The sequence below is a fragment of the Brassica napus genome, chromosome A7 (assembly GCF_020379485.1).
Source record: "Brassica napus cultivar Da-Ae chromosome A7, Da-Ae, whole genome shotgun sequence".
NCBI classification, from domain to species: Eukaryota; Viridiplantae; Streptophyta; class Magnoliopsida; order Brassicales; family Brassicaceae; genus Brassica; species Brassica napus.
In genome coordinates, this window is record NC_063440.1 from 21,574,984 (window position 1) to 21,588,120 (window position 13,137).

The window sequence follows — 13,137 nt, forward strand, 5'->3', positions numbered from 1 at the left end:
CTTTTAAAATTAATTTATTAATAAAACTTTTGAGTTTATTTTTTATTAGAATATATTTAGATATACAAAATAAAATATTTTTCAATCTATGTGTACAAATCTAAAACGACAATTAAATAAAACATAGCAAGTTTGATACATGAAAATTAATTCAGAATTAATGTTAATGCCGTGCACTGTGTAACCAGTTGCCAATTATCAGCCGGTTAAGCCATCAAAGTTTTCGTGTCAGTTTTCTCTTAGTGACAGTAGATTATTAGAGATAAACCAAAACGTGATCAAATCTAATGTAATGTCGCAAGTCTCTTTGCAAGTAACTAGGTAAATAGCTGCGATACACGTGTAAGAGATTGTTTCGTATAAATTTATATTTTATTTATTGAAAATTATACTTAATTTTGATTGTATAATTAAATATAACCGTATGTTTTTTTAAGGCAATCACTATCTAAATAGATGATGAAATTTTCACTTCTAAGAGTCGTAACTTTTTATATATATATATAACTATTTTAGACACTACAAAAAATACAACTATTTTAGATAGAATAGCAAACTTGAAACAATTTAGAATTGCTGTAAAGTTTTTCTTTATTTGATATAATGAATTTATATATAAATATTTTATAACCGTTTAAAAGGCAAAAGATTGATAAAAAGAACACTAATTTTTTCTTCTCTATAGCATAAAACTGTTTTTTAAAGATAAATGATTTCTTCTCTTGATAATAATTGCATAATGTGTTGTGAATTTGTGTAAAGAGTTTTCTTACTTTTTTGAATGTTGGAAACTTTAACAAGGCAAGGCAAAATTCAGAATTAAAATGCTACAAAAAAAAATCTAAAAGCTTCCTTTTGTGATTCATGTAGAGTATACAAATGATGATTCTTGTCCAATACGTTTAGCTGGCCAATTAAGCAAATACCCCGAGTCAAGATTTTAGATTGCAAACATTTCCTCTGTATTTCCAAGTGAAACGCGACCACACTTGTGATGGTCTTGAACACGACAACTGAACGTCCCACTGAATGAGACCAACCATCGAAACAAGATCTAACGTTGGAAAGTGTGGCTTGTGCTTGATGATATCAAACAGAGTCATGCCAAAATCATCCTTGATCTTAATACCGATCAATTTCACAGACACGAGCATATAAACAAACTCCAAAGTAACATTCCCTGGGATTGCCAAAGTGAAAAGCTGTGTGTCCCTTCACTTTTAGTTCACAACATCTCCGGGGGACTTCAAGGCGGCGGATGTGATAGGAAAGTTCATGATCTCAGTGTGTTTTCAAGCCTCTCAAACACTGGAGTCTAGAAACACGAGATTTGATCATGAAGGAGGTGTCACATGTTGTTTCTGACGGAGAGTAGAGATAGGCCGAGCTAAAAGTTCTATGAGTTCAAGGTAGCCACTGTTGGCTGCCATGTGAAAACTAATGTTTCCTTGATTGTCCATTGAATCCATTATTCGACCATATAGCATTTAGCTTTTTAACCACCTACTTTCAGTGTTGTGCCTAGGTTTTTAGGGGTCTAAGGCTAGAGTAAAAATGTTTCCATAATTAGTAATAAATATTCATTACATAAAACCTTACAACCAATTATATATTTAATATTTTTAAATTCATATGAAAAATTGAACACATTATTTCCTAAAGGAATACAAACTACATAGTTTATTAAGCAAAAAAAATACAAGTTTGAAATAATCTATGAAGATTTTGTAATTATTTAATTAAATATATGCTGATTTAGATATGTTAAGTGGCAAGCCTATAAATGTATTACTATAATACAATAGTAAAATTAAATCATACAAGCTAAAACAAATTATAATACAAAGTCTAAAAAATGAAAATAAATAAAATAATTATTTTAAGAAGATATATAATAAATTAAATCTAAAAGTCTAAAATAGCACAAAATAAATCTAAATAGCATATATATATATTATTGCTTAGAACGAAATATATACAATATAACCAATTGAAAGAGAGACTAAAATGAGGAACTTACAAGTTGGACCCTAAGGCAGTTTGCTCAAGAACACAAAATATTCTCTCTCAAATACATAACCCTCTTTTCTCTTTCAAAAGTACATTAAACTCCTTTTTTTCCTCAAGAACACAAAATATTTCTCTTCCCTATTCTTTTTTATTTAAAATGGATTGGTAGATTAGTTTTATGTTAAGTTGTTGGTTCAAGGATTTGAATATTAGTTTTAGAGATTTTTATTTTGATTTTAAGATGTAGTTTTAGATGTTAGTTTAAGGAGAGATTTTTGCTTTAAGATTGAATGAATTTAGGATTAAAATGTTTTGTAAGATTTCGATATTAATTTTAGGATTTGTTAATTTAATGTTTTTGTGTTGGAAAAATATTCAAAAAGATATTTAAAACATATTTTGAATTTAAAGTAATTATATTATTTAAAAAAAAAACTTTTTCAAAACATTTATTATAATTTTACAAACTTATAAATGTTTTTTATAAATGTTTTAATGTATAAAAAATGCTTTTTTGATATTTACTATTTTAGAAATACTTCTATTATAAATAATATTTTACAAAACATGTATTTTTCAAATTTACAAGATATTTTTTTTATGTAGAATTATTTTCATATTTTATAACTTTTTTATATATTTATATATTTTAAAAAAACATTTTAAAACGTTATATTTAAAATGTTTTATATAACTTTATAAATCTGTTAATTTAGAATTTATTAATTTATGATTTGTTGTTTTCATTAGTTTGATAAAGGATATAGATTATAATGTGTTTATTAAAAAAAAATTAATAAATAATTTTTATTATATTTATTTTAATAAAATTATAATTTTATGTAATTTAAAAATTGATGACATTTTATTTATTATATGTTTTGGTAATTAAAAAAAATTCCGACAAATTCCCAACATATAATTTCTGTCGGGAATAATTCATGGAAAATTCGTCAGAAATTTTCCTGACGGATTCCCAACGGATATATTCATGATGGAAACTATCTGTCGGGAATCCATCAGAATTTTCGACCGGCGTTTTGTCGGGAATCTGTTCGTCGGTCAGAAATGAGCCGGTTTCTTGTAGTGTTAGAACTCATTACAGTAGAAACCAAGTATAACATGCTACTACCAAACTTAGTGTTACCAGCCTTACAACAACCTTCATGGGTTGGAAGTTTCAGCTTGCTTGATTGCTTAAAATATATAATCTGCACATTGCTGATGACAAAAAAAAAAAAAAAAAATATATATATATATATATATATATATATATATATATATATATATATATATATATATATATATAATCTGCACATGTATAAGACAGTACCATTCATGTTACATGATTTACTGAGAATAACTACAAGTTTGGTTAAACAATAATCTAACAAATGAAGGATTTGTGATTAATAGTTATTAATTCGACGACATAAGTTGTCATTATTATGATAAAATAAGGGTTATTTTTAAAATATACTTTAGTTTTAATTGAATAGATAAGTTACATCGGCATAAAACATAAAGTTTAACCAGCCAATCTGCTACAAAAGAGCCAAAAAACTTAAATTCTAGACATTAAGCAACATTGCGGCTCTCGAGAGAGCTCCAAACTCAAAGTGCCAAAGGCGAGGATCCAACCGAGAAACCTCCACCATGGAAGAGGGGGGAGAACTGAGTAGGGGTGTGCGTTCGGATACCTATTCAGGTTCGAATCAGGTACTTCGGATTTTTGGGTATTTCGGTATAGAGGTACATAATCTGTTCTAGTATTTTTACATTTTGGGTCGGATTCGAGTATTTTAAGTTTGGGTTCGGTTATTTCGGGTTTGGATATTTATATTTTAAAGGAAAAAATTAAATTCTTCATTATTTAAGTTTTTTGTATTTAAAATATATATTTTTAACTTAACTTGTTTTCTAATTTTTAATAGATTAAACTATTAAAAATAGAAAAACACTAATTTAGTTGTTATTTTTTATTTTTGGAGGCAATTTTTGTTAATGTAAGAAACAAGAGTTTGATATGTATTTTAAGTGAGTAGCAAATGATTTTTTTCCATAATTCTATATATATTATCTGATTTTGAGTCATGTGCAATATCAATATAAATATTTTGAATAAAATTAGAGAAGTAAACTAGAAATATAAGGTCAACTATTCATATGTTCGGTTATCTTCTGATATTCATTCGGGTTCAGATATTACATGTTAGAGTTAGGATATCTAATCTCTCATAATTAAATACCGGATATTTTACTACTTCGGTTCGGGTTTTTCAGGTTGGGTTCGAATACGGATTCAGATATCGGATAAAATGTTCACCGCTTGAACTGAGCACACTGGCAAAGGACTACGAGTGAGAAGCTCACCGAGAGCCACAAAAGCAAGGATCCAGGAAAGAGAGCAGGTCCAGCTAAAGGCAGCTCCGTCGAGACTCCTTTCATGACCTTCCGCCGTCCTCCAAAACTGGGGCTTACTCATGAGTCACAACGAAACCTAAACACCCACCGCTTCATGACCGCTAAATCCGCGACACGGCTCACTGCTATCCCCCTTCACTGATGCGAGCAATAAACACGCCACCACAGAGAGCTTGGACGAGAAAAACCCACCACCGCCCTTGAGGAAGCCAGAGAGGAGAAAACTCACCGGGTCGAAGAGGAACGCTGGAGAAATTCTAGCCACGCCACCAGATAACAAGCGACTGAAGATTGATCTATTCAAAGATGAAGAGCAAGGGAACAAAAAGGAAAAAAGAAGAGAAAAGCCCTTAGGATCGAATCTCATTAGCACTTGTCTCTCTGAAAACCTGAAACCCTTTGCTGGAAACTCTCAGTGATAAAATTTGACAACAACTTAAAACTAAGAATTCTTTCAAGATTGACCAAGGAGGCAAGGACCATGAACTATAGTCTAGTGGTTTGTACTAGTAACGTTACATCATCATTAGAAGTTCAACTCACATAATATATACTGTTCAAAAGAATTCTTATTTTCTTGTAAACCTACGGATTAAATAACTGTAAGTTGTGTTTGCCAGCTCCTCTTCTCAGCTGGTTTCGATCAGCAAAGGATTTAGGAAACACTTCTGCACTTGTGTTAGGAACTCAGTTGATACTTGTTGCTAAACTTTATTTCTATGTTTGTTGTTGCAATTTTTTTAGATCTTTCCTTCATGCTATAGGTTCTTTTACTTTTTTTTTTGTGGCCTTTAGGATCAGGTCAGCAGTTGATAAAAAAAAAAAAGGATCAGATCAGCTATTGAGCAATCTATGATTTCAATTTCGATTGTAATCAAACTTTCATTATTCAGCGCATGAAAAACTCTTCCAACTTGTATAGGTATTTTCATTACACTACTCAGTCGATTTCATTATCGACAAACAGTATGTCATGTTTTTTTTGCTTTTTTTTATATTTGTTGTGACTCTCTGTTTTTATATGCATCACAATATCCATTTCATCCATTTGCAGAATCGATGCCCAGGCAACTTAACTAGCTAACTTTCCGTGCTTATGTCAGATTATAGTTTTATAAATTAAGATCAAATACAAATGATATGGTTCCTTCTTCTTGATAAACATCAATCCAGCCTCCTAAGCAAGTACTCAATTTGGACTTCCTTTGTGAGTGGCATGATCCCTTCTCCATATAGTTTAGCAACTAAGCTAGGATTGATTTTGTAGGAAGGGTCAGTAGCTCCAGTTTCTGGATCGTTGACTGTTATGTCTTGACCGAAAATTCTAGCTTTGATCTCAACTCTTTTCTTGATTACTTCTTCAACCGTTTCATACGTCAGAAGTCGCAACAGCTGTGTCCGGTCCTGGAAAGACTCTAGCCAGTTTACGACAAAAGAACATACAGATAATGAATAAAGAGAGTTGCATTACAGCATAAGAGTACTTGTTCTCTTATGGCTGTTTCATAGGTAGATGGATTTTCACGAAACTTGGCCTCAGCAACAAACTTACCGTAGTGAATTCTTTTTGAAAGTATCTGCAAAGAGATCATGCAAATGAAAGTTTTAGGTCCATTAGTAATAATATCACATGCCAAAAGTTTCTTGCCTGTAAACACATTGTGTCACAGAGAGCAGATGAACCACTGTTACCATCGTCCCCTGGCTTGACCAGTCTGGGAAGAAGTTGTTTGAAATACATTTTCCACACCTTCTTGTTGATGTTTATCAAATCGGCACAATGATGTAGAACCTGGTACAAGAGAGAATAGAAACTTTACATGTGTCATATGCATAAGTGGCATCGCACCATTACAATCTTGAGTGTGATCCTTTAACTTCACCTGTGGGTATTGAATAGGGGGAAGGACTGGCTCAGGCAAGCATTGTGGGAAGAAGGGATGTTCATCTGGACTTTTGTACCTGTCCACCTAATTTTCAAGCAACACAATCAGAAACTATAAGCTAACTTTGAAGCTTGGTTTTATTTTTTCGACCTTAGCGTGAAGCTGTTCGGTTTCTCTGATCATAAACTCGACCAAAGATCCTTGAAACCCTTCCATGGTAAAAGCATCCTCGTCATAAGTATCAGGGTTGTACCGATACTGAGCTCGCTCAAGAAGGTTGAAGATAATGCTGTCCTCTTGACGAATCAAAGAGTTTCTTATGCTGTCAAGTGTCAGGCTCTCACTCTCATCCACCCGTAGGCCCCTCCTGGAGGATCTGAAACAAATAGCCACACACATAAATGTCTTGTCTTACCATAATCCAAAAACTTAATCAACTTCAGCTGAAACACTATGGCATCATGGAATATAATTATCATTAAAAATTTTTAAAGAAAACGACAGACAAACATTTGCATTTAACAAGATCCTAGGCTTTTGGATCAAACAGTAATGAAGCTTATTCTATATCTACTCCAAAAATGTGTCAGTTTTTATAAAAGATAATTAGATTAAATCCTCCATTATACACATAAATGTCTTGTCTTACCATAATCCAAAAACTTAATCAACTTCAGCTAAAACACTATGGCATCATGGAATATAATTATCATTAAAAAATTTTAAAGAAAACGACAGACAAAGATTTGCATTTAACAAGATCCTAGGCTTTTGGATCAAACAGTAATGAAGCTTATTCTATATCTACTCCAAAAACGTGTCAGTTTTTATAAAAGATAATTAGATTAAATCCTCCATTATACAGACATGCATGTCTTTACTAAATCTTACAAGTACACAAACATTGTTTTACCGTACAGCTCAGGTCAAGACTATGTCGTGTAGAAACAAGAGTTACATCGAATGTTGAAAACAATAACGGAAAAAGACAGACGAGTGTAGATAAAATCGAACACATGTGGCATGCACAAAGGCTCTTTCTTTCTCGTTTTAACTAAACAAGAAAACACTATTACCGGATCGGTGTTACTGCGGAGAGACGGAGTGGGAGAGCGCCAGGTTGTCCAAATCTTGATATACCCGGTAGATACGAGACAGGTGTGGAAGAATGAGCCGCGAGACTGAGTCTTGGCGAGTTGTAAATAGTGGGGTTCTTCAGTAGCTTAGCCTCCATCCCCGATAGAACCTTGTTTGTTGTCGGGTTGAATCTGCGGGTTGCGTCCGGAGAATCACGAGAAAAAAGAAGAAAGAAATGGGAAAGGAGAGAAAATGGGGGTGGGAAGGAGAAAGAAAAAGGACAGAAGAGAGATTCGGTGAGTAATGGAATCACAGTGCTTTAATCCTTCTTTTAACTTTATGTTCTGTCATGAAATGTGACTGTCCGAGAAAAAAAAGGGATGTGTTTCTGTGCCATGACTTTGGCTCAGATGTTTAAACTCTCTGCTTTCTCTTGGGAGATTCTATTTCTATGTTTCCACTGAAATGGAAATTTTTACAAGACTTGGTGGTCATTGTGGTTCGAGCTTGACATACATTGCTTTTGGCCTTAAACTGGGCAAATCTATTCGAGCCAAACTATGATTTGATTTGTTTCATCGACCGTATCATATGGGTCATCTTTTAGCGATTTTCATTATATAGAGTTTTTTATGTAGTTTTGTGATTTACTGTAGTTGGAGGTATATTTTTCCTCCAAGAAATTACTTTTCGATGGTTTTTGATATATGAGAAAGAAAAAAAGATAATAATTTATCAGGGTCATGCAGGCTCATGTGCTAAAAAAAAGGCAAATGTCTCACACTCCACTTTAGATATATAATTTTGGGTTCCAACTTTCATGTATCTATTATTTTGGTTATATTTTTGGTTATTGTTGTGCTAGTTTGTTTTCTATCTTAGTTTTTTATAAAGGAATTCAAATGTGAAATATTTACTCTTTTACTCTCTTTTTTTCTTACGTTTTCATTTTCTCTTGATTTTTATCGCTAGTATTTAAATTCACTTGATGTTATACATTCTACAATATTAAATAAATCTGTAAAATATAACTAATTGTAGTGAATAATTAAAATTTCATTTTAGCCTATATAACTAAAATGTTCATTTCAAATTTCATATATTAACCCTTTATTTATTTTGATGCATGTGGTTACCATTTAAAGTCTTGATTTATCATTTTGACAATACATCTAGTATACATATTTCGTGTGAATGAGAGTTTCTCACTCTCATAAATGACTGTTCCAAATCTAAGAGAAAACTAACTCAGTTAAATATACAAACTTAGGCATATGTCCACCTTGTTAAACGACACCCCTGACAATCGTACGAACCTGGTTGAAGAGGCGAGCCCGACGTCAACATGAGCACTTGTTCAGAGTCAAGCTCGACATTGCATGACCAATTGTGCAGAGGTGTGCCTAACAACCAACATAGTATGAATGTTGTGGTCTTTATGCATCATTTTTGGCCTCGAAAGAAGACGAGAGGCATCTGCTTCACGTATAACGATAAGGTGGCTTTCGGCCCCCTTGCCCCCTAAATGTCAATCTTCATAATAAGCCAATCCACTTTCCACCACTCCAGAATAAACAACTCTCATATTCATTTGCTATTGCCTAGCTAGACAGCTTGACTTTACTTGGCGCCATGAGCTCGGCTCAATATCCCGAACGCTCAGTCCAAAGGCCTGTAAAGCACAACTCGGCCCATTAGGTTAAACCGACTTAGGGAAATAAGAAAAGTAGGTTTACATATAAAAGAAGGACAAGAAGAATCAAGAATGAGATCCGAACTGGAAAAACAGAGGCTGACAGCTATAAATTAGTATTTTATTTTTTATTATTTTTTGCCGACTTGTACTTTTCCGGCCAACTCTAACGAGTGCCAATTTTTCCTCAGTTCATGCACTATGAAACCTCATTCTTTTCTTATCAATAAAACACTTTCGAAGTAACCCACAATTGAGTTTGCCTCTTTCTTTACTAAGTCCGATCAAACTATTCAACATTGAACCAGCATTTGAACATGACAGGTGAATAGGAGAACATAACACAACTTCTATCGCGTCTTAACATTTTGGATAGTGCCATAAACTAATATATACGTCTTGTTCATATAAGAAATCCCATTTTTACATCCCTATATCGAGTAGAACTTTACCTAGTTGGTTGTCCCATACTCCCTTTCGTGTAGAGATGGCTTCTGGCTCTTTTTGACCATCGTTACTTTCTAAGTCAAGAGTATTCGCATTTATTTGGGTCCATAGGTAATTTCGTTCGGCCCATTATAATATTTATACATTCGGCTCAAATCTATCTAGTTAAGTAACGGGTGTTTATATAAGTAAACCAACCGAACAGAAAATGGAATGATATAGTTCTATTTTGGGTATATGCTAAATAACTGGTACAGGTTTAAAGAACCTACGAGTCGAGTACTATTATTCGGTTAATTGGTATAACCCGATTAAAGTTTGTATATATTTAAAGAACGTATACGATTCAAGTATTATTAATTCATATAACCCGATTAATGCTTTTTCTTTCTGAAATGCAATATCAAAAATCATTTTTAATATGAAATCGGTGTAGGGATTTTTCTCCTCTGGTGAATAACATGAAACGTCCCAAGCGGGGTACATGTACTAATCAGTGCCGTGCCTAGGTGTTGGGAGGCCTATGGCTAAAATAAAAAAGGTTTCCATATTACACCAAAAGAAAAAGAAAAAGGTTTCCATAATTTTTTTTAGTAAACATGTATTACATAAACCCCTGGATAATTATATATCTATATTTATAAATTCATATGATGAAACAAACAAAAATTTTCTTACAAGAATATAAATTATATAGTCTACTAAAAAAACTACACATATTTAAAATTATCTATGATAACTTTGTAACGATTTAATCAAATATATGTTAATTTAGATAGGTTAAAAGGTGGAGTTAGAAATGTATTACTACGACATATATTAGAAATAAAATTAAATGAGCTAAAAAAATTTCTGATACAAAATCTGAAAAATGAGGAGAAGAATAAAAATAGTAATTTAAGAATACATATGAAAGTTTAAATTCTATAACAGCTAGCATGAAGTGAAATATACTAAAATGGAGGCCCTAAAATATAAAATACAAACTGGGGGCCTAAGGCGCCTTTCTTGTAACACGAGCACGGCTCTGGTACTGATCATTCCTAGATGGCTAGATCACGGTCGCTTAAGTATGAATTATCTTTTCCATTACAAAAGGTTGGTTCACTGTTTAATTGAATCGTGATCCTTAGTGTCAATTTCGAGAAGAGAACGAACATGGTCGTATATGAATCATGGATTCGCAATCTTTTTCTCTTTCATATTGTAATCATGATTCTGTGTTTTTTTCAAAACAATGCTTTTTGTTATTTTATAATGTTAAAACTTAGAAGTTAAGAGAAATTTTAACTGCGGGTATATTCCATGAAAATTGTATGGTCGAATTCGATGTTTAAGGTGCATCGCTCCTGACTGCTGATGACACTTGACTTATGCTAACTTTATGACTCGATCTCGCACCATGTCCCCACTTTTATCGACGTTGACGGATCTGATTAACTAATACCATCGCATAGCCATCTAAAATAGTAGTTTGATTCTCTAATTAATTAAACTGGTAATATCTGTATTATATTTGTATTTGTTTTTATGGTTTATATCTTTTTTATTTTTCCGCTACTGGTTTACTGTTTTCATTACCAAAATAATTTGTCAATTACAAGCAAAAAACACTTAAACATAAGCACCATGTTATACTTTTCACGAACATAAAATTATATACAAGTGCAAGCACGATTGTTAATCATATTAGTTAAAATGCAAAAAATGGAAGTAAAAAATCGTAAACACTAGATAACCCTATATTTTCTGATAAGTTTCGCAAATGATTTTGAAATATTTTTATAAGTTAAAAACATTTTGGTTATATAACATTTTATTAAGTGATTCGTGCATGATTTCTAAAAAAATAATATGTAACTTTTTCGATAACATGCTAATATGCTATATAATCCGAAAACACATTGTCGTGCATGTATATATATTGATGATACATGATTACTACTTTTAAAAATTGTTATTATGTTATGTATAATTAAATGAATGTGCGTCCTATCCATTATGTTTGAAAAATAATATTGCTAGACAAACGTGAAATACAAACAGATGGTGAAGAAATTGCTTACATCATGATCTCACTACAGTTTATTGTTTCAAGTGTAGACTGAAAACGTGAGATATATAAACAGACGAAGAATATAATTACAGGTGATGTTTTCATTCATGCTAGCGTTTCAAATTTGTGAATAATAAATTAATAATACGAGGAAAAGTGCAAATACTGCATATAAGAGCGTTTGCGTTTAATGATTGCAAACTCTACTGTTCATGGTTCCATCCAACAGGATTCGTATACACTATTGATATTTTCTATTCATAATTTACTCTTTTCTTAACTACCGACTATATAATGTATATCGAATAACTAAATAACAGTGCCTACGGGGCTATAGATGAATTGTGGAAATTTAGGTAGGTGTCACTCTTGCGTGTACGCACAAATGATTCGCCACTAGATGCTAGCGTTCTATTATCAGTATATATCACCGAGTGCGATAGACGAAACCCATAAATGGCGAAGCGAAATATTGCTCTTTCAATGTGTAAATTAACACTAAATTCTTTGGTCATATGCATATATATGATGGTTTCCCAAAAGATACATGCACATATTTACACAGGAATTTATATGGACAATGTTGATTGTATATAATTAAATCACAAATTTAAACGTAGACGCATTAATATTACAGCTGTATAGATATGTTGGTAGGGTTCTAGCGTGTGGTACATATGTTACATGTTTTCAACAATATATTAGAATAATGGTTAGAGATCACCTAGACATGTGTCTGGCTCTCAACCATTTACTTTAAAAATAATCCACTGATCAGCTGATCCACTTTTTAATTTCTTTTGACACAGTATCGCTCCATGATTTTTGAAGATTCGTTTTGATTGAGTGCTATTTGAAGGATTGCAATTATGGGAATATAAATATGGTTATATAATGATCATGAGGATCGAGAAATTCCACGTGGCCGTTTAGTGGTTTGTGGATTACATTGGCTAGATTCTTGTAATCTTGTCATATCCAAGACGGACAACACGCAGGAATCAACACTTAATTACTTTCTAACAATTTTTTCAATCAAAAATTAAATGCGTACTTTATTAAGTCTTTTAATTTTTTGGTCAACTATTAAGTAGGAGTATTTTATTTTATTATGCTTCATCTTTAAGGAAAACCAAATTTTGCTTCATTTGAAACTTTGCAACTATTTCTTCAATCAAAAATAAAATAAAAAGTAAAATTAACCGTAAACAACTCTTTTCCAAGTAAAAATGCAAATCGATGTTCATTTTGTATATTAAAATACTACATTCAGATGGATCATCTATCTGAATTTTTTAAAACTTATCTTAAATTTTCACTCAAATGAGAAAGAATCTTGATGGTGTTTCTCGATGCAGATGCATCTAATTTATTTCAAAATGACAAATAACAAAAATAACCTTTAAAATCAAAATAATTTTTTCAATACCAAAATCCTAATTCTTTTCAGATACATTTTTCTGTCAAAAACCGAAAATACATTTTCTCGTCAAAACCGCAAAACACATTTTTCCACCAAAACCGCAAAAATGCACTTCACAACA

At 32.0% G+C, this 13,137-nt stretch overlaps 1 protein-coding gene across 2 annotated transcripts; it reads right to left on the reverse strand.

The window, feature by feature from the left end:
* Positions 1–5,494: 5,494 nt before the first annotated feature.
* On the reverse strand, positions 5,495–7,958 carry LOC106353832 (chorismate mutase 3, chloroplastic). 2 transcript variants are annotated; one of them, XM_013793641.3, is made up of 6 exons: positions 7,397–7,958; positions 6,471–6,696; positions 6,318–6,404; positions 6,083–6,226; positions 5,987–6,011; positions 5,495–5,849 (listed from the first exon to the last, which is right to left on the reverse strand). In XM_013793641.3, the coding sequence occupies exons 1-6, from the start codon at positions 7,552–7,554 to the stop codon at positions 5,599–5,601; spliced, it is 891 nt and encodes a 296-aa protein (XP_013649095.1). In that variant the 5' UTR covers positions 7,555–7,958; the 3' UTR covers positions 5,495–5,598. The 2 variants fall into 2 exon arrangements, with proteins under 2 accessions (XP_013649095.1, XP_013649094.1); XM_013793640.3 differs by having other exon boundaries at positions 5,495–5,838; positions 5,919–6,011; positions 7,397–7,954.
* Positions 7,959–13,137: the final 5,179 nt, after the last annotated feature.

Coding starts and splice junctions, on each gene's coding strand:
- LOC106353832 (XM_013793640.3), bottom strand. CDS start 7,554: ATGGAGGCTAAGCTACTGAAGAACCCCACTATTTACAACTCGCCAAGA. Junction 6,697..7,396: donor TCCGCAGTAACACCGATCCG/GTAATAGTGTTT, acceptor TATTTGTTTCAG/ATCCTCCAGGAGGGGCCTAC. Junction 5,839..5,918: donor AAACAGCCATAAGAGAACAA/GTACTCTTATGC, acceptor GAGTCTTTCCAG/GACCGGACACAGCTGTTGCG.